General features: G+C 38.8%; 1 protein-coding gene across 1 annotated transcript in view; it reads right to left on the bottom strand.

The window, feature by feature from the left end:
* sorcs2 (sortilin-related VPS10 domain containing receptor 2) overlaps positions 1-21,566 on the bottom strand; it is a gene marked incomplete at its 3' end in the record, with an annotated part of 292,347 nt that overhangs the window by 129,973 nt on the left and 140,808 nt on the right. Inside the window, 1 exon segment of the mRNA XM_014329195.2 lies at positions 16,328-16,427. Within this exon segment, the coding sequence (XP_014184681.1) occupies positions 16,328-16,427 (100 nt within the window).

Raw genomic sequence — 21,566 nt, 5'->3', positions numbered from 1 at the left:
GACTTCAGGTTTGCTCTTTAGTTTCTCCCAGTTTAGGTTTATCATTACTCATGCTTCATTTCCTGTTTTTGCCACTGCCACCGTGTTAATAAACTTCACTCATATCGTCAGTTTGCTGCATTTTGGGTCCTCCTTTTCCTCCACTCCACACGGCTCACTCCGCCAGCTGTGACAAAGACGGTAGATGCAGTATACAGTTCCTGATTTTACACTCAAAGCCAAAACAAAACTCATGGATTATTTACATGGTAGATGCTACTAGTTGGTATTGCTTATATAAAATATTCCTTGCAAATCAAGTTTTACTCTGGATACTGTTGCACATGTCCTGTGCGGAGTAGTTATTAATTTAGTTATTTTAGGTTGCCATTATTTTAGTTTTCATTCACTGTACATAATAAAATGCTAAATTGCTTCAATATGCTGTGACTAATCCTGTCCTGGTCTCCTGTAGAGTCAGGGCCCACTAGTCTAGTCAGACTTCTCCATGCTTTGAAAAATGATGCTAAATAAGTAGCTAGCACAGCATTTTAGGTCACATACACTCCATTTTGAGCGCAAGAGAACGAAATTACTAAATTCTTAAACTTGAAAAGAAAGAAAGAAAAAACATTTTTAAATAAGGGGAAAATATATTCTCTAAACATTTAATGAACTGATCTGATTTGCACCAATCATTAGTCTTAGCTATTTGATTAAGGTTAAGGAACTGCTATTGCCATGCTTACAAAAGAGGAAGACGTGCTAGCTAATCACAAAATTGTGTCATCCATACACACTCTGTTTCTGCCTTAGAACCTGTCATTATTCCTCCAGCCTGTCAAAGGTTCTGTCACTTGAACATAAACAGATGTCACTGTGGGGCATTTGATAAAATGATTGATGCTATTGTTCTCCTTCCAAGGGTAAAGCTTATGCAAGGTTGAGGTGTGAGGGCTCGGGTGATGGATGGATGTGTACTGTCTATGTATTGTGCTTTTGTGTCTTAGCGTTTGCAGGAGCAAGTAATGGACTTTCTTGTTTTTATATTTGTCTCGCATGTGTGCCTTAGACAAATGAACACAAATCGATAAAAGGTCAGTTTCAGGGATGTAGGGATGTTGCGTTAAATGCAAATAAAAACAAAATGCAAATATACAAAGAATCAGTGTATCAAAAACTAAAGGAGAAATTGCATCGATTTCCTCTTTTTTAAAAAAATATGTGCTCAACTTGAAATTGACAACAGTAACATGGTGCTGTTGCAGAATCAATACATGCCTGTGGTGTAAATTGCTGTAGTGCAATGGCCCATTAACTCAGCAGGATAGGATGTGGTGCTGGTAATGTTAGAGGTGTGAGTAAGTTCACTGTTTCTCTTATGCTTTTCCTTTCTAGTCTGCATTGAAAAAATCTCCAGGTGATGACTAAATTATGTTCCTGATATGTGTTAACAGACCTTTCTGCATTTAATCATACTTGTTATTAATCTCTGGCTCTCTTCCACAGCATGTCTTTTGTCCTGTCTCCTTCTCTTTCCCCAACCGGTCGTAGCAGATAACCGCCCCTTCCTGAGCCTGGTTTTGCTGGAGGTTTCTTCCTGTTAAAAGGGAGTTTTTCATTCCCACTGTCGCTAAAGTGCTCGCTCATAGGGGGTCATATGATTGTTGGGTTTTTCTCTCTATGTACTATTGTAGGGTCTAGAGGCAACTATTGTTGTCATTTGGTGCTATACAAATAAAACTGAATTGAATTGAATACTGGCACAACGTTTACTTTGAAACTGCTTTATTTGAACCATGACAGAATGTCTCGATGGGACATTAAACCAACAGCCATTCAAAATCTTAATGCCTGATGGGAGAAATCCCAGTTTTTTCAGATGAGGACTTTTAAGAGCACTATCTAAAAGAATGCATTGCTTTTCAATATGAGACAGATCTGGATTACATTTTGGACAGTTTAGCAAATTGGCTTTTTTTTTTTTAATCCAGAGCTTTGCCACTGTAATACCTGGAGAAGGTGGTTAGGTAAGACATGGTGACTTGATAATAGAATGACGTCCCTCTTTATGTCATTTAGGATTAATGGTAGCTTTACAAATACAAAGTCATCAATTCCATATTCAATAATGCCTCTCTATTATTGAACATGGAAGCTAGAGTTTGAATTGTGGCTAGGCTGTTTTTCACTTCACACTAGCCCATCTTAAATCAGCAACTATGCTGCTGAATCTTGTTTATGGGGGATTTTTTTCTTTTTTGTTTGTATTTTAGATTTTTAACTTATACTGTATTTACTCATAACAAAGTTTACTTTTTTCCACCAGCATCCAAAACAGTAATATTGTCTAAAACCAATATTCTGGGTGGTAACAGATTTACTGGGTTTTGAAAACTGGTCCTTAGAACCACCAAACCTGAATATCTTCCATGCATAAAAGCTTATTTGCATGTTTCAGTTAAAGTCATACTTTAGTTTTAACACAAGTCCTTCTAAATGAATCCACTGTGACATGCATTGGTGTGCAAAATGGGAAAGCAAGGATGCAAAGTCAAAATACATGTCAGCTTCTTGACACAAAAAATGTGAAAAACATGCCAGTCCCAGTCTGAAATATAAAAATCCCACCAAAAATGTGACGGACATAGTTAATGAATAATGTACACGCCAGAGGACAAGGGATTAAAATTAGCTGCAGCTGAGTTTCTGCACGTTACTTCAACACTTGCATTTCCCTTTGAAGTTCATGGATTTATTCTACATGTTCTGTAAGAAGTGTGGTTTGAACTGAAGTGCCGAGAATAATCTTCAAAAAGACTATGAGACACAACAAACACTTGCACGCAAACACACAATTTTACAGCAGAGACAAGATATTTGTTGATGCGGGTAAGTTTTCCTTTTATTGTGTACGTATCACCCTGTGCCACTGTCTTATTATTCCACAGTAAATCTCAGCATTACATCATAAGCATGTACATCCACACGCATGCAAGAAAGGGACAATGGGATGTAACACCTGCCCCTCCTCCACCTCCTGCATAAATCAACCATTTCTGCCTCCTCTTGCTTATCATTCTTCACACATGCACATACGAGTGCATTCATTGCTCGTGGTCAATCAATCTGGAGCTTCTACTTCATGCTGTCATCTGCAGTTAGCGAGGAAGAGTAGGAAAGGAGGGGGAGGAAAGTCAGGAATGGATATCAAAGGAAATATAGTGGAAGAAGAAAATAGGAAGACGGCAACTCTGATATATTGTATCATTGTGGTGTTAATATTCGGGATAGTGCTGGTGTATGTCTATCTATCTATCCATCCATCCATCCATCTATCCAGACAGACAGACAGACAGACAGACAGATAGAGGAAGAATAACATATAGCAGTGGTGAAAAGGTGAAAAGTGATAAAGTATTTAAAAGTAATTGATATAATTAAATTAAAGATAGAAATAGCTATTACATTTGAGAATTGCTAAATGTAGGAAACTATTCTCTGATGGAGAATACATGAATTTTAATTCTTGGTGTAAATGAGGTCTTAAAGCCCCTTTGGCACATTTTGCTTTTCACTGCCTTGGGACTTGGGAAAAAAAATCTGCTAAAGGTTTTCAAAGCTGCTCAGTTTGTAAGTTAATTACTATTTATTACTGAAAAGTTCCAAAAATGCGAGAAAGTCAAGTTAGTTCATTTGAACAGCAAATATGTTGGCCAGAGTCGTATAGAGGAAGTATCTGAAACATATTTAAAAATAATAACACATTTTATTAAAAAAAAACAACAACAACAATGCAAATATAAGTTAAAACCAATGCAAGCACTTTCTTAATTACTTATCCAACTCAGGTAATGGAAGTTGGAGCCTATCCCTGGCCAAATTCCCAGTTCATTGCACAGACAAAGAGACAGGATGCAAACACTTAATCTGACTGTGATTTAGAATCTCAGTCATTTAGAATGACCAGCTAAACTAACATGCATGTCTTTGGATTGTGAAAGTGAGTAGCTACAGGAAACAAACTCCACACAGACCCCAGCAGGCCAGTGGATTTCTTTTGTGAGGTGACAGAGCTGCAGTCATTCTTAAATTATTTATAAAAGCTAAAAACAAGAATATTAAAAGCAAATAAAAAATAAAAGAAACAGTTAAAATAACACAGATGGTTATAAAACTAGCAATAAATTGGATAAGTGGAAGAAAAATGTATGTATGTATAGATGGATAGTAGTTATAAATTGACGGATGGCAGAGTTTGAATGATGTCTCAAGATTCAGACAGGCATGATGCCAAAAAACAGCCAAATTATTTTCTCTTCTAGTTTAACTAGAAACAGCAGACTTACAGGGTGATGCAACAAAGATAAAAAGGAGAGGAAAAATTTACTTCCAAGTACAAACAATCAAAAAAGAGAAGAAAAAAAAAAGTAAAAAAAAAAAAAAAGACTGTGGAAAAGGTCAAAAATGTAATTCGGGAGGGGACATTATAAAAGGATTGGTGGCAAACTATTTATTTTTAGATACCTCGTTGAAACAACTAGGCCAGTTGAAATACTATGTCAGAGCTGATAAGCTTTCTTTTTGGCAGCAATTGTCATAGTGCTGATTCATAAAATACTTCTCAAATGAAAAATGGCTGTATCAATAATACAGCGACTAACAAACGGCAAAAAAAATGCTGATTTTTGAATGTCTTCCTCTTGTTTTGTCTTCCCTTCAGTGCGCTTATATTCTGTGTTCTCTGCTCTTACGGTCTCTTCAGTCTACTTCAGCTGCATTGAAATATTAAGCGAGCCCCATTAAACTCCAGAGTACAGCAGAAACACACCACTCTAAAATTCAGAGACAAGCAGAGCATACAAGCCTGCAAAAGCAGCATAACAGAAAGCTCAGAGCCCAGACTCCCTCCAGGGTGAGCCAGCAGATAGCAGTATGAGTCAATGGATCTGGCTCACTGCCTATTGATCCAAATTGGTGGATCGAGGTCAGGTCAATCCATTTAGGCCCAGCAACTGAGGGGCTGACAGCAGCAGTGCTGATCCTCTTGGGCCTCTGCTGCACAGGAGAGCAAACACAAGAGACCAGCTGGACAGAGCATGCGGGTCAATAGCTACGATCAATGCTAGGTTAAAGATGATCACAGCTAATGTTATGCTATAATCTGAATAGACTGTGGAAATGTGATTCATCATGCTCTGCAGGGACCTGTAGCAGTAACACTTTGGATGAAATGTGAGACTGAACAACCAGACTGAATAGCAGCGCAAAACCAAAGAGGGGCTCATCAATCAAGGTCAGTGTAGAGACAGCGGCTGGATTAAGTTGCTGTGTGTTCAACAGATGCTGAATTTTAAATATATTTCAGAAAAAAGGGAGGAAGCAATAGAATGTAATCTTCATGGTCTTTTATTAGTTTATCTTCTACTTACTTCATGTTTCTTCATATTTAATTCCACTCAGAAAGAAAGTCTTACTTTGTATCCTGAGATATATGCAGGCTGAAAATAAAACAGAACACAGCACCTGGTGGGTTATAAGAGTCCGCTTAGCCTCAAATGCTGCCTGTTTCTCACACGTGTTTGATACTGGGTTTTACTTCAAAACGCCTACATGAACTGTGGCATTCTTCCATGTGCATACTTTCAAGTATAATCCAATACTCTATCTTTCTCTGTGGCACCAGATGATGTAAAGTATTCTTTCTCATTCAAAGTGACGTGCTACTCGCCTCTTTGACTGAGTTTCAGACCCTAGCCTTTTCTAAGGACTGAAAGGAATCGTGTAGAATATGAAATTGAACACTGCTGCGATACGATGGTGTGGGTGGACCAAAGGTCTGTAGTGGAATTTAGAGTCAATAACCCTCCAACAAGCATTAGCATTAGCTTCTGCGCATTGGCTAACCTTGCCTCCGACTGTCCTCGGTTCACATCATGCACTTCAGGCTGCTTATCAGCTTGTGCGCAGGTCTAAGATCTGCGTCTGGGCAGAGGATAAAGGAAAAACTGCTCTATGTTACACCTAACATGGCTGTTGGGAAAGAGGGGAGACGTGGGAAGAGGAAATAACAAGGTAAGGTCTGGTTATCACGGAGCTATGCTGTGGTTTGGCCAGGATAGCGTTCTGCAGAGTAACACACACATTTTTGGTTAAATAGTGTCAGCGGTTCACTTTGCACATCTTATTTTTGTGTTAAGAAACAGCAGAACCAGTTTTTGCCACTTTGTCACAGCTCCGCTCTGCTGACAGCAACATTAGTATGGGAGCCATTTGCACAAGAGACTAGCTTAACTTTCTATTTCCAAGTCTTTTCACGTTGCCACTTTCTCAGAGAGAGGATGGACAAACAGTTGGTTAAAACCCCAGAGGCTGAGAGCAAAGTGCACCATCAAAGTATGTCTGTAAACCTACTGCATTATTGATGATTAATTACACAGAACGCAGACAGGGTGGGCACGTCATGGCTGTCATAACTGAAGTGTCAGCAGTTCTTAACCCTCTCGAGGCAGGCGTTGCCTATTTGCAACAGTTAAAAACTAACAACCTGATTACCCCACATGCATATTTTATGAGGTTTTTTTACTCAGAAGTACCACTGCAGGACTTGGTTGTGCATTAGCAACAAAAAGTTTAATTTGAGCCTGAGAGGGTTAAATTGTGCTGAAATAGGGAAAGTAACATGAATGACAAAAGGCTTTTAAAATAGAAGAGGGCTTTAAAAAAAAATCTGTGGATAAACATTCTGGTCACTGGACTTGGATTTATTGTAGGGGTTGTCTGACTGTCAAACTATTGCTTATATGAACTTACTTGTCAGTTTTTGCTCTGTCATTTGTTATAATCTACATGGCAGTGAGACCAAAAACTCAATAAGAAATTGTTTACTGAGTAACTTTTGCACAGTCGGCACAATCCAACTTGTTTTTGCACTGAGAGGGAACAGAAATTACCCTTTTCTAATCCCGCTGAACATTCAATAGCATAAACTTTGGACTAATGTATCTAATATCTAAGCTATTAATATGCATTGGGCTGAGTTGAATCCCCTTACAAGGTTTTTGTCCAGATATAATCAACCTTTTAACTTCTCAAATAGATTTGAGGCACACAAAAACTCCTCTCACGCTTCCACATCCACAGCTTTAGGGCATTTTACATTACATTGCTGTTCAACAGCTTTTACCAGCATTTTGTTCATAATTTCTATGAAGTCCACTCCTCTTTAATAACACTCTACAAAGAAGCCAGTAATCTTAGCCAGTTACTAAGATTTTTTTTTTTCTTATGAAAAGCAGAGTTGACACCCAGCAATATACTGTAGACAGACAACCAGACAGCTATTTCATGTTCAGTAAGAGCAAAGGAAGGCATGGTCTATCTGAAATTACAAATTGTTCCTCATCACAGATGTATCATCTGAACATAATGCGTCCACATCTGAATATCTTGATATTCTCTTTGAAGCTCTTTGAACTGCCAATCAGTGAAGTGCTCGCAGTAGTTCTGCAATATCATTTTCTTTTTTCCCTTTTTTTAAACTTATATCTGTGTTTACTCATCTTGATGTCTTTTTCTTCCTTCCTTTGTTCTTTCTTAGTCTTTATTCTTTTCTAGTCTTCTGCTTTCCTCAGTAGGTGACTAAAAGTATTTTCCAAGACTATTGTCAATTTGTTCTTTGTGTCAGACTAAGAAATTGTCTTGGTTTCTTTTTTTTCTTTTTTTTTTTTGGGGGGGGGGGTCTATCCAATACTCCGTGTTGCATTTAAAACAACAAATGCAGTTTATCAATGAATGACTGCTTTGGGTTAGCTATTCCAGTAGAAAACATCCCACTGTGGCAACATCTGTACCACAGTGTGTTTAAACTATAAAGTTCAGGCCTTTGGTGACAGACCAGGAATTATTTCTTTCAACAGGGTCAATTTTGGTCAGATTTTCAAATAGTCGTGGTGGGAAATTGCTCTAGGGTGAACACTCCATATCAACTACTGTGGGTTAGAAAACGGCCCAAGAAACATCACTCACACATAAAAGGGGTGATGGAACCAAACAGGGTTTCTGACAAGACTACAGGATGAATCCTCTCTTTGCTGTGGATGGCCTAATGAAGCAATTAAAAGCACAACTCTATAAGTGCATGAAAAAAGTCTACATCAATCATTATATCATATCCCGAACCCCCATGCTGATCTTATAACTTCCTAAAACTTCAAAGACTGATAAAGATTTGCAGCGCTTGCATAAGGGCACCAAAAGGGCCAGTTAAAGCAAAGGAAGATGCCTTAAGCTGGTTTGCTAAGTCCTTATCTCTTCTTTTGACTTATCTCCTCTCTATATAAAGAAATGTTTAAACTCTTTGACCTCCAGACAGATTCTATCACCTGAAGCAATAGTTTTTGCTTCCAGCAGAAGTTCTGTCACTTATTAAGTGAATAATGGTTTATTTCACTTATTTAAATTTGCGAAAGTTTTTGTCTGGGGAGTGAACTCCACTGGAACCTTGCTTATTTCCAACTCACGCTCTGTATTCATCCATTAGGGTCAAATCAAGGTTCAGTATCTTGCCCAAGGATATGTGGGAGGAGGGCACAGAGCTCAAACCTCCAACCTTCAGATTAGTAGACACCCCACACTTCCTCCTGAGCATCATCGTTTAGTGGATGATTTTAACGTGGAATGGTATGATGCAAAGGGGGAAATTTTAATATTATTGTTTCAACGTCACTTTGGACTACTGACTTAATGTTGCTCACATTTTATTATTTACTTAAATGCATCCTCAATTTTAGCAGAACAAATAGTTCAGCAAATAATCAGCTGCAGGCATGACCAGTCCAGCCACTAGAGTACCTTTCTCACTCTTTCAAATACTGTCAAAATAAAACAGCCCACTCTTATGGAGTAGAATACACTTTGCTGTTCATCATCATTGATGCTTGAGGTCAGAACAGAAAATTCTGAGGAGATTCCACACAGACTTTTGGATAAAGACATTATTGAGGACACTGGCTCAGGAGGTCGTTTGTCTTAAATACCCTCTGAGCTTGAAGGGATTCCTCCAGGTGATGCCTTGCTTCTCTGAGATTTATTGAGGTGGCAGTTTTATAATCCGCAAACGAATGGTGTTGCAATGATGGTGTGTTTGAAAGCTGCTGTTTTCTGAGTGTAGGTTTTTAAAAAATATTCTTTGTCATCAGGAGGCACGCCATCTCAGCAGGGATCAGATTTAGCTAAGCCATTAATGGACCAGCAAATCACCTTCAGAATACACTGCGGTCTACAGGATTGTATTAATTTGTTCTCACACCTTGCATGTCGTGTACCTCTCCTGCTCATTATTTGCTAGTTCCTTCATTCTGATTTTCTATATACAAATATGAACTACTTTAGTAGCCCAATTAATTTTTATGTATTTCTATAATTATGGACAAGAAGTTTGACAATTTGAGTCTGTTCAGTTATAAAATGCATAGTCAGTGAAGCAAGAGGCATGGTGACTTTTTAACTCTTTATTGGTTGTATTTCCTTTTTTCTTTATTTTTGCCCAAAATATAAATAAAATTTCTACATAATACTTCAGACTATTGCAGGATTAAATTGGCACCTGTGATTTTACTGGTCCCTACTAAACTATTCATATGCACTTAAACAGATAGGGCACCTAAACAAAACATAAATAAATTGTTCTGTGTGTTCTGTGCCTTTAAATGTCTTCCTTCCTGATTAGGGAGCTGGCAGCTGCTGATTGGTTCCCATGGTCAAGTGGCTGTTTTAAAAACCCTTTCCAGTAGTTGTCCCTCTGCAGCGACTGACAGCAGCAGCAGACCTGTCCTTGGCCTCCAAACCCTCTGTGACATTCGCCCTTTGTGTTTCCCACGAATTGCTACATTTTGTCTATAGTTTGTACGCTGCTCTCAGTACGTTTCACTTGTAGAATAGCATCTCCCTTTTTGGAATAAGCTGGTTTTGTTTGTTATGTTGGCCTGTGTTCACCCCGGAGTTAAACCTCTCAGTTTGGTAACAATAAAATCACCCTTAACTTGTAAATTGGGTTCTGGGTATGGCTTTGGGGACCAGGGCGGGGTCACCTTCCTTTTAACCCTTATGTTGCGCTCCTATACCCCAAGACCGGGACGTAACACTTAGTGTGACTTGTCCTGACAATCAGAGATAACTACAAATATTACTATATTTGTCTCTCTATGCACCTCTTTTCTGTCTTCTCTTTCCTCTCACCTTTAACTGCTCACAGCTGTTAGCTACCTGCCCCTGAGCCTTGTTCTGGCAAGGCCTATTCCTGCTAGAAGGGGATTTTTCCTCCCCACTATCAGTAAATCGCTGCTTGTAGAAGATTATCTAACTGTTGAGGGTTTTTCAACTCCAATCGAGCACTCTACAAGCCTCACTTGCCCAACCACACACACATTCATACACATGTTTTTTTTTTGTAATCTGCACAGTGCAGGGGTGTGTGACTAATTTTTCAAAGGGGCCACTTGAGAAACTGGAACTTTTGTGTAGGGCCACACCAGTAAGCTAAATTCAGTTCTGCTCAATATTTTATCCCCCTATAAACTGCTACTGGTAAGAGCAGATTAGTAGTTATAATTAAGCAATGGAAATGTGAGATAGACTTGCTAAAAGCACCAACATTTTATCGCCATTTAATCAGCATTCCTAAAAACACAAGTGAACAAAATGTTAATGTGAACCTGACTTTAACGCACTTGTTCAAGCTCAAAACAGACTAAGTTCTGTCACTGTGCAAGTTAAAACAGAAAAAACTACAGATGAAATACTTACACTACAAGCCAAATAGCAATAGCAGTTTGCATAAAGTTAAAAGACAGAAATTCTGCAAAAACAATTTCTTATGTTGTAATGCTAAGGGCACCAGAGAGGTGATCGAGACTGAAGATATGCGTCTGGATTTGTTGAACTTTATCACTGCGAATTTTTGTCCTTTGTGAGAGAAAAATAAAAATCCAGCAGTGATGTTAACTTTAAACTCTGATTTCCTTCAGTGTCCTCGATCTGTCTTATTAAGATTTGCCTGGAGAGAGAATAAGTCCATCAAACACATCATCGAACTGCTGACCATTTTTTTAAATTTTGTGGGAAAACTCAAAGCTGATCATAACTGTTCCATTCCTGGATGTGTAAAGCTTGGTAAAAAGTTCTTGTTGCTTTTGCAGCTTTGCTATCAAAGTCTGTTTCAGCAACATTTTTCTGTATGTTTAGTCTCACAATGGTAATAAAAACTGTAATCCTTAAACACCACAACCTGCTTCCCAGAAAGCAATGACACGGCTTAACCTCTGACCTCAGTAAACAGTCCATGTCATATTCTGCACTACCAGCATTCTCTTGCACACATGTATGCATGTAAATTTGAAAAGGAAAGAGCAATCACCTTCAAAATAAAAGCAACAAAGCGATTTGTCCGATTCCCTTCATCATCGCATAAAACAGTAAGTGGTCTTAAGGTTATGATTAGCAGCTGAAATGGGACATACATGGTGTATACTTATTTACATCTAAAACCTAATTTTCCGATTTTCTAATTGGCCAGATGTGGCCTACAGGCCATGCAATGCCCGAGTTGCCCCAGCAGATGCACAGGGGACAACTTCAGGTTTTAAGATCTTGCCCAAGGATACTTCAATATGTACAGTAGTGGAATCATTGATTGAACAACTTACCTTATGACTTGTGGATGGCTCTCTTTACCTCACGAAGCACAGCTGTGATAATCAACAGCTACAGTTGCTGGGCCAATAAATGTAAAAAAAAGAACGAGAGAGTTTCCCTCCTGGAGAATTATGACCTGACTGATGTTCATTTTTTTCTATTAAGCGTGTTTCAAGTAGGTCCTTGTTGGGATGTCTGTGAGTGCAGATTGAAAGGTATAGCAATGTGCCCACATTGCTGTGTATACAGGGCAAGAGTCAGAAAACTAATGCTCCTGAAAGCAGACTGGATGAATTATGAAGACCAATCATTCCACTGGTTTAACTACATAAAAAGTGCAAGTGTTATAGTTTTTGACCAAAGACTCTTTGAATAAAACTACACTAAACAGCGAGAGAGTTTGTTTTTAGATAAGGGGGGAAATGCAAAACTATAAATAACAGTATACCCAAGAGTTTTTAAAAAAAAACAACAATAATTTTATCCCGTTTTGTTGTTTGTCGAAAGTGAAAATCGTAACTTACATTACAATTTTTACATATTAACTGGGCAGTCTTTCTTTTTTTTTTTAATTTAACCTCTATTTATACAGGTCTCTCTAGTAATTGAGGCCCAATGTCTCATTCACAAGATAGACCTGTTTCAGACAAACATATTAAAATTACAATAATAATAATTACAAAAATAATTTTAAAAAATACATAAAACAATAAAATAGCTAAATATGTCTAATGTACACAGTCATATTAAAAACAAGTTGCCAGAGATGACTTTGAAGTCTGCAAGTAACATCCTTCTGCAATGTAAAGATGTGTTGGCAGGGATCCAGTTGACAAGTACCTCTAGAAAGAAGCTTTTGTGTTTAAATTCAGTGTTAGCTTATACTTGTAAGTGTAAGCTAATAGTCAACAACAAGGAAATGAACTTCTGCAAACACTTGAGTAGCTGACAGCCCCCTGGAGACAGCAGAAAATTGCTAAGGGATAGTGAGTTGAGCTTCTAGTCTCAAAGTTTATTTACAACTCTAGTGGTGTTGAAACGTGTCAGGGGTCTTTGGGAGCCCTCTTGTACAAAGGGCCTTGAGCGGATATTTAATGGAGCTCTCAATGAAGAGAGGGAAAGAGAGAAAGACAGGATGACATTGTCTCCGTCTGAAGACTCACCTCTTTCTAATTGCCTCAAGTCGTATTGATTACCCAAGACCCCTCACACACCTCTTCTATGTGATCCCTTCACTCTGTGTAATCCCCACACAGAGCTTACAGACCAGGTTGTTTGCTGTTTTCTGATGTGATTAGCAGTATTGATCAAAGTGTGTGTGTGTGTGTGTTTTTATTTGTGTTTGGGGGCACCTTGCGTGTTTGATCACTCAGTAATTGGATGCTAAAAAGATGGAAGGAAAGAAATCTGCTTAATAATATTCATCTGATGATCATGCATCAAACATCAAACTTTCTCTTGCAACAACACCACATATATACCCACACACAACGTTTCCAGAAACCAGCACTTAAGCTGGGCTTCTATCACCCCCTCGTCAGGCCTGGAGGTGCGTTTAAGCGGCAGTTTGAGCCCCTGCACATTACCAGACATCTTACTGTGACACCACACACTCTTACTGCCAGTCATTCTTATTCCCTCGTCTGTCTTTCTGTCCCTAAGGGAAATGAAGATGACTTCATCCCTGTGCAATTAAATGCTCTCATTCTGTCTGGCCCTCTTCTATTTTGTGTATGTGTGTATGTCTGTGTGTGTGTGTTAGTGAAATGGATGAGATGTCAGATCCTGTGCAGACAGTTGGAGTAAGGACTAGACCAGAAAGTGAGCTAATCTCCTTCCATCCCTTCACTGATTGGAAGAACCCTGGACCCCAGCAATAACGCCCACCAATTAGACAGGCCTCCACAGTTGGCAGTTGTATCTGAGTGTAAGTCACCTACTGGACCTTTTGGCTCTCACTTGAGCTTATTGGAGGTTTGGAAATTCACTTTCTAAGTTCTAAGCTGCCCGTGGACTGAAAAACTGTGTATAGAATACCAAAACAAGATTGGTCTCCATGCAATTTAAACTCAAGTACTACATACATAACAGTATGTAGTAAATAAAGTTAGTCATGATTATAATGTGTGTATCATTATATCTCTCAAGTTTTTTGTCTGCTGGGTTTTATTTTATCTATTGAACACAATAATTCTCAGCATCCTAGGTGGATTTCTTCTGTATTTTGAATCATTTTTAAATTTTCTTAATGTATCTGCAATGTACAATGTATCCCAAAGTCTGATGCTAAACAGTGCACCACATATTGTATAACCAATTCTAAAAATAGACCACCTCGGTCTGTATGGTATATTGGTGTGAAGCATGTACAGCTTCCATGCAATAAAATGAAATCATAATGACAATCCCTAAAGAATCGCACCACTTTCAGACACAAGGTTCAGTTTACTTCACATGAGAATCACTATGTAGTCTTCTGACGGTCTGAAGGAACAATAAAAATAACTCTAATGATGTCATCAGGGATTCAGCTTGAAAGTACAAACTTACGATTGGAAAGCTTCTGTTTTTGAACTGGGAATATGGAGCTTTATAACGTATGAGCCTTTATGAGAAAAGACCAAATAATAAACAAGGGTTCAACATGGGCTCAAAATGCCATCCATACCACAAGTTGAGTGCTTGGCTTCACATGGATACCTAGCTCCGGATAGTTTGAGAACATCAGGAAAATGTTTCCCAGTTTCAATGTGTATTTGTGACAATATGATGCGCATCCAATTTAACTAATTATGTAGCCTCCAGATGAAAACAATCAATCCAATGCACACGTATCAAACACACTGATTGAGAGTTATGCTGACAAAGGCAAAATCAATCAAAGTTTCCAGGCTAACCTCACTGATTCAAGGCACATAACTGGACACCACCATGTTTGCTATGCTTGTGCTGTTAGTGCTTCTTGGAGCATTATAACAGACTTATCTGACAAATATCAAAGCCCGCTGTATGGTATACACTGTACAAGAAGTTTGTGTTTAAGTCTTGGTGCGAAAAATCTAATTTTATGAGTCTGACACAGACCACTAATAAGCAGACATTTATGTTTTTGCTTTGTGTTGTAAGCTAATAATTTATCACCCCATCCTTTCATCCAAATATGATCCCCTCTGTAAAGTCTCTTTGCTTACATTCAGACAACTGAAGAATTGAGGTTCTAAGGGCATGACTCATACAATATAGGACAAATGTCATAGGCCAACTATGCATAACACCTACATGAGCTGCTCAGCCACAGAAACCCGAGCCATGAAGCTCCCAGTGCACAATTTGTGTGCTGATTATAATACAAGAGGAGGTTTGAAAGTATTGTTATGGAGGCATTGTTATTGAGGGCGTTGACTACTTTCAGGTGATTATAAAATAAGAGGAAAGAAATTTTACAAAGTGATTGTTGCATCAAATTAGATCCACAGTAGAAAATAGTGAGCTCTTTAAAATGATCCACTGGTTTCCTAGTTATGTGTCTTCATGCTGATGTGCCGAATCTCATTCCAAACATTAGATCACTAGTCAAACTCTGCACAGTGACCTACACCGTGTGTACACACCAAACTAAACCGAAATGAGCACTTCAACTCTACCTGCAAGCTCACAAGCTAGCTAACACAGAATGGCACAAAACAGGTAATTTTATGGTGAAAGTAGACAACTTCAAGAATGCTTTTACAGTCAGTGCTTCTTAACTTAGTGCAAAGACAGGCTGGGAATTCATCCACCACTTATATACCTTGCATTTTGAAACCACACAACATAAGAAATATGGAGCCATAAACTGGGAATTTAGTCTTTCAACAAGGTGTAAGCTGATAAGAGGCATGCAGCTTCAACAGGAACAGCAAAAAGTTGTTTCTGTGAGCCAACTCTCAAAGTGATGGAAATGTAAAAAGTTTCATTATAGACCAATTTGTGTGATTTTGTGTCCAGCACATTTAATATCTTTGGGATTAAAATAAACCCATGTCAACAAATTACACTATACTGCTAAAAATATTTGCTTGTCTACCGTCACATGAAACAAGGTCTTCTGGGAAGGCTTTCCACAAGGTTTAGATGTGTGTTTATGGGAATTTTTGACCATTCTCCCAGAAGTCTATTGTGAGGTTGTGAGGTCAGACACTGATGTTGGAGAAGAAGACCTAGCTCGGAGTCTCTCGGAGTCTAATTCATCCCAAAGGTGTTCTGTTAGTCAGGACTGTGCGCAGGCCATTCAAGTTCTTGACTCCAAATTCAGTCATACACGTCCTTATGGGCCTTGCTAGACCTAGCAGTCTGCAAGCCTAGGTGCTTGATTTTATACACCTGTGACATGTATTCAATAATTTGGATGGCTGAGTGATTGCTGAGTGACTGCACAAACATACATATACTATATTTATATATATACACGTTATCGTGATCCTAAGTGATTCTTAGTAAAACGTAATCTGACAGCTCTGGATCTTAAATGAATAATTGTTTCAAATGACACATTTTTCACTAGATTTCTCCAATTTCTTACAATCTGGCTGTGCAGGTGTTCATTTAGACCTCCAACTCGTACTATTAACAATGGACAACATAACCGGGGGAAAAAATGCATGCAACTACCGACCTTTTTCTTGTTGGTTGGGCAAATGTAGAAACTTGTCACCACAATGGTTGTTCCTGGCATCAGGTTGAGTTTGGTGTAGGTGGTGCCATAGTCAGAAGACCTAACAAAATTGCAGGCGAAAAACAAGAACAGGTACAAGTTAGTCTGGAAACATTTAAGAGCATTTTTTTCATAGTTTTCCTTTTGCAATAATCCCATGAGAGGTAGGCAAAGATGCCTGGGAAAGCAGCTGCTTATTCTCTCAAACTGTCCTAAAGGTATTGTATCAGTTCTGTTCACCATATCGCTACTTTGCAGTCTGTGGTCTGAGCCAAGTGACAAATCAGAAACGGCTGGGAAACCTGTCATTGCCACAGTGGTGTAAAAACACCCTTGGGCTAGCGATGAAGTCCTGACCAATCCTTAAATCTGGCAGCTTTAGCAGGAGGTAGGGAGTGCTATGTGCGGTCAAGAGTGATAGTTACAGTAGCTGGATCATTTCTCCAGCCCTGCTCAGACATACCCACAAAGCACAGTGAAAGTGATTGTTTGTGACAGGTTTTGACAAATGATGCAGGTTTCAACTTGACAAAGCTTAAGGGGGCTTAACTCTTTTATGGATAATTAATGTCTTAAATTTCTGTCAGGAAGGAAAAGATAAACAAAACTAATACAGGAGATTTTCCCCTCTACTTTATTATGTAGACAAGGTAAATTAAGGTTTAAGACACTGGTTTGAGTAAACAGAACACAAAACAAGTGTACATCAGACAACTTTCTAGGCTTCAAAAACAATGCAAAGCATACAGGAAGAAAGATGCTACAGCATTTAGCTGGAGGTTGAAGGTTCAACAGGAGGGAGCCTTGAAGAAGAGGACTTGATGAAAGAGAATGATGAGCTAGCACGTCAGCCTGGTTAAGGATGAGAGGATTTACTCCTTTGCGCAGTGGGACATCAACCACTGACAGACACTCACACACACAGTAAGACACATACACCCGAAGCTCTGCCAAGCCATTCAGCAATCAGCTCTCCCAGAGTGCTCTGATACAGCTGGAGAAAATGGAGTGGCATAGCAGGGGTGAGCTATTTCTCTGTGGTGAGCTGGCAAGTGTTTTCATCTTCCTCGTTGGCCCGTGTGCCATATTTAACCCTGGATCACTTGGAGGACATGAACAGATCTCGTGCTGATGGCTGTGCTAGCAGCAGAGCTCTGTGCTTATCACAAAAACCCAGTTGTAGATGGAGTAAAGGCCTGCTAGGCCTGGTGAGCAGAGGTCCTCTCAGAGGGTGGATAATTTGGGTGTAAGTGCAAAAACCACATTAACTAGTCACATTAATTCCTAATTAGCAAGAAGGATGATGATCAGCACTTTATAAACAGTGCTCGGAGAATCTGTTTAAACCATTTGTTCACGCACATTCATTGCCCTCCTTTAAGGAAGACTCTAGCTTCCATTTGTGCCTGTCAACATATGAAAATCTACTTACAAAGAATCAAAAGATGCTGCAGATCCAACTGCTAGGAAGGCATTCAGTAACATTTCCAAGTGCTTTGTATGTGACAGGTAAGAGATATATTTTCACCCAGCTCTAAAGGCTGGGTAACAACCTATCTGGTCACTCTTGATATTGAAGCTGAAATGAATGCTAGTGCATAAGAATTGGAATGTTATTCTTGTATTTCTGCAGGAGTGAAAACTCGGTCCCACAAGATTTCCTATGCTCTGTTGATAAACACATTAGCAAAATGTGTTGTGTTGTGTCTTTCTATAAAGATACAACACATTTTGCAACTCATTTAGACTGATGCTTCTTCTGTAAGAGATCTGTAAGAGATCTGTACTTCTGTTAGAGATCTGCAGAAATCCCCTTAGCTGCTTAACATTTCATAAGGATAACTTTAAAAACCTAAAACTGTCTCCCTAAAATGACATTACAATGCATCTACACTTTTTGCCAAGAGCACTTTGATTCAGTTCAATTCAGGTATATTTATATAGCACCAATGAGAGAAGCTTATCTGTTTACATACCACAAATCATAGCAAAAAATAATGTAAATCATAAAAAAAAATCAGCTTCATTTGGATAATCACCTTCTCCACAATAAGAGGAGAATACATCAACTCTATTACTGTACTGGGTATTACTTCTCCAGTTAACACAGAGGCCTCCAAAACCTCCTTATTACACATTTATAGTGCTTCATTAGCCAGGGTGTAATGAAAGGCCAGAGCTGGGGTGGGCATTCTGCCCAGAAATACAACTCAACATATGGACCTTGACTGTCCCTTGTCCCCTAGCTTTTTTGTCCTCAATACCCTGTTTTGCCCAGCATCTGTTACAATGAACTTTTTCTTTCCATATATCTTCCATCTGATGTTAAAAATTAAAGGTATGGACTAATCTTTGTCAAATGCTCAAATTACATGTGTTTATTAATTTAACATAAACACACGTCAAATGATCCAAGGAGTACAGCTCTCTCTAGCTGGAGTGCACTGACAAATCCTCCAATCACAATGAAACATTAAGACATTCTTATGAATTATGAAGTATAAACAGGTATATTTCACCTAGGTTTACATTCACAGATACCCTGAGCCAGTTAGATTAGGGTACTGCATTTGAACTGGCTGCACCTCTAAGCAGTTATTTAACAAGTTATTGAAATTCTGAAAGTCTAACAACAGGCCATAGAAACTATACATATAGAATCATAAGTAAAATATCATAAAAGTGCTTCAAAGTTTGGCTATTTTTAGTGCCAAAACAAAAATGTAAGAAAAGGCAACTTAAAAACAAAAAAACTAATCGGAGGAGTCATGAGGCAAAGATATGTCACTTAGGCTACATTAGGATACATATATCTCATGCACATATCTTTCTTTCTACATAGCACTTTAATTCTTGCACATATCTTTCTTTCTACATAGCACTTTAATTCTTATTGTTTGCACTGAAGCACCGCAGCAATTTCCTAATGTTGTAAACCTCAACATCTGGCAATAAACCCCATTCTGATTCTGATTCTGATTCTGATTCTGATTCTGATTCACACTGCAGGCGAAAGCGCATCAAATCCGATTTTTTTGACCCTATGTGACCCATATCCGATCATGGTATGACAGTGTGAACGGCACAAATCCGATATTTTCAAATCCGATCTGGGTCACTTTCGTATTTGGTACTGAATCCGATACATATCCGATGTTTCAGAAAGCGACTGCTGTGTGAATGGTCATGTTGCATTAAATCCTTTTACGTCACTGACACAAGACAGATGCTAATTATCAGCGCCGGAGAAGCACCCGATAGGACATCGCGAACGCTTCCTGGCCATCCGGTGAAAGTGCTGGGAAGACAACGTTGGAGAAACATTAACATTTTATTTGTACTGTATAACCTGCAGATTCTGACAGAAATCTGCAGCTATCCTTTGAAGCACCGCTCCTCTCTAAAACAGCAATAAGGATCATTATTAGGTTATTTACATTATTATGTAATAACTTAAAGCAAAAATTGGGAAACGTGAAGTCCGAAGTCTTTATATTAAGGGCCATCAGTCAAACAATACTGTTTGCTCTGGGTCTAAACAGAGCGTGTTGTGTGTGACATCTTCTTTTGCGCATGCGGGCCGCTTTGAGCGTTCACACTGGAGCGCGTTTGCTGTCGCATTTTATTTGTAGTGTGAACGAGCAGACAAAAAGATCGGATTTGATCAAAATATCGGAATTGAGCATTAAGACCTGCAGTGTGAACGTAGCCTTATAAAGCTAATATAGAGGTTGGGTAGGGGTTAGAGTGTAAAGTCAGCTGTCTCAGCACCTTACATGCTGAGAATAATGATGTTGAGTTAATAGGAGAGCTCATTTTATACTGTCTACCACCAAGACCTCTGGATTAATAGACTAGTAGAGAGCTATTGTAGATTAATGAGGAATAATTACTTTTAAACAGAGTAGGAAGCTGATGAGAAGAGATATGGACGAGGACAGGGAGCAGGAGAGGGGAGAAGAGTTGAATGAGAAAATGAAAAAAGTTTAATCTGTGGTACTCAGTGTAGCCCTCAGTCCTGGCAATTTAATATTAACAGAAAAGTAGGATATCGAGGCACACGCTGACACAAAATAGTCATTAATATTACCCTTATGTTATTTCATGTCCAAGTCTTCATGTCAAACAGCATAACTGTGAGAAAACATTCATTTTTGATATGCAGTACAAAGGCTTAAACAAGTTGCCGCAGACACAAGACAATTGGTAGAAGGCAAATAGCTGAAATAATAACAGCAGAAAAACGGAAACTACTATAAAACAAGAGTGGAATATTAAAAAAACAAAAGGGTAGACATGGAAATGTCTGCGAGAATGAATGTGACAGTGACAGACACTACGGGTGAAATTGTATTTTCCTTGATCTGCTTGAGAAAACAGAGAAATGTGGAAGCACTTTAGGGTGGCGACAGGTGCTGATTCAGATTTAATGTCCTAATATGTCAAGGTTGCTCCCAGCGCTTGACATCTCAGGAAAGAAAAATTGAGTGTGTCAAGAAAATGTCTGATGCAATGGAATACCAAAATATAGAGAGCACAGGAGAATGGATATAAGGAAATGGATTCATGATCAATCCATCTAAAGATCTTCAAAGTGTTAGCTGGTGAGGCGTTATGCTGAATATGCGACAGAAGGAAATGCATCCTTCAAGGCTTTTCTCTTCTGAATTCACATGCATTTGGTGAAACATCTGCTGTCTAAGAAGAACTAAGCTAATAAATAGCTTCAAACAAAGCTAACGAAGAACAGAGCAGTGGGTTGGTGTATTAAAGGTTAGCTATAGACATATACAGTAGTTGGCTGAGTCTCATCATGCTGTTCAGTGTCTGATTTCTGCTAAGACAGACAGATACCGTCAGTCTGAATCAGGTCTGGAAAGCCTGATGGCCAGACTTTTAGGGCTGATGACACTCATCACTGATTGGCTGACATACAGATTTCCCAGAGAGGCTAACTGAGGGCAACGTCCTCTGACAAGAGGATAGGATTGAGCTGGATCTTAGTTTAGTATAGAATATGTCACAGTTTCAAGTCTTACACCACAGAAACACAAGAAAAACTCTGCAGTGCATTATGCAGTTGCTCTGTTGACAAATCTGATGAAGTATGAGGATACATTTGCTTCCTTACCAGAGTATCACTAACTGACGCTATCAACTGCATCCTACTGTATGAGAATTTGTGCCAAATTTAATCTAG

This window comes from Haplochromis burtoni, unplaced genomic scaffold (assembly GCF_018398535.1).
Source record: "Haplochromis burtoni strain Fernald_Lab_line unplaced genomic scaffold, NCSU_Asbu1 Contig_508, whole genome shotgun sequence".
Lineage (NCBI taxonomy): Eukaryota > Metazoa > Chordata > Actinopteri > Cichliformes > Cichlidae > Haplochromis > Haplochromis burtoni.
Note: the sequence above shows the minus strand (reverse complement) of the source record. Positions and strands in the feature narration are given on the sequence as shown.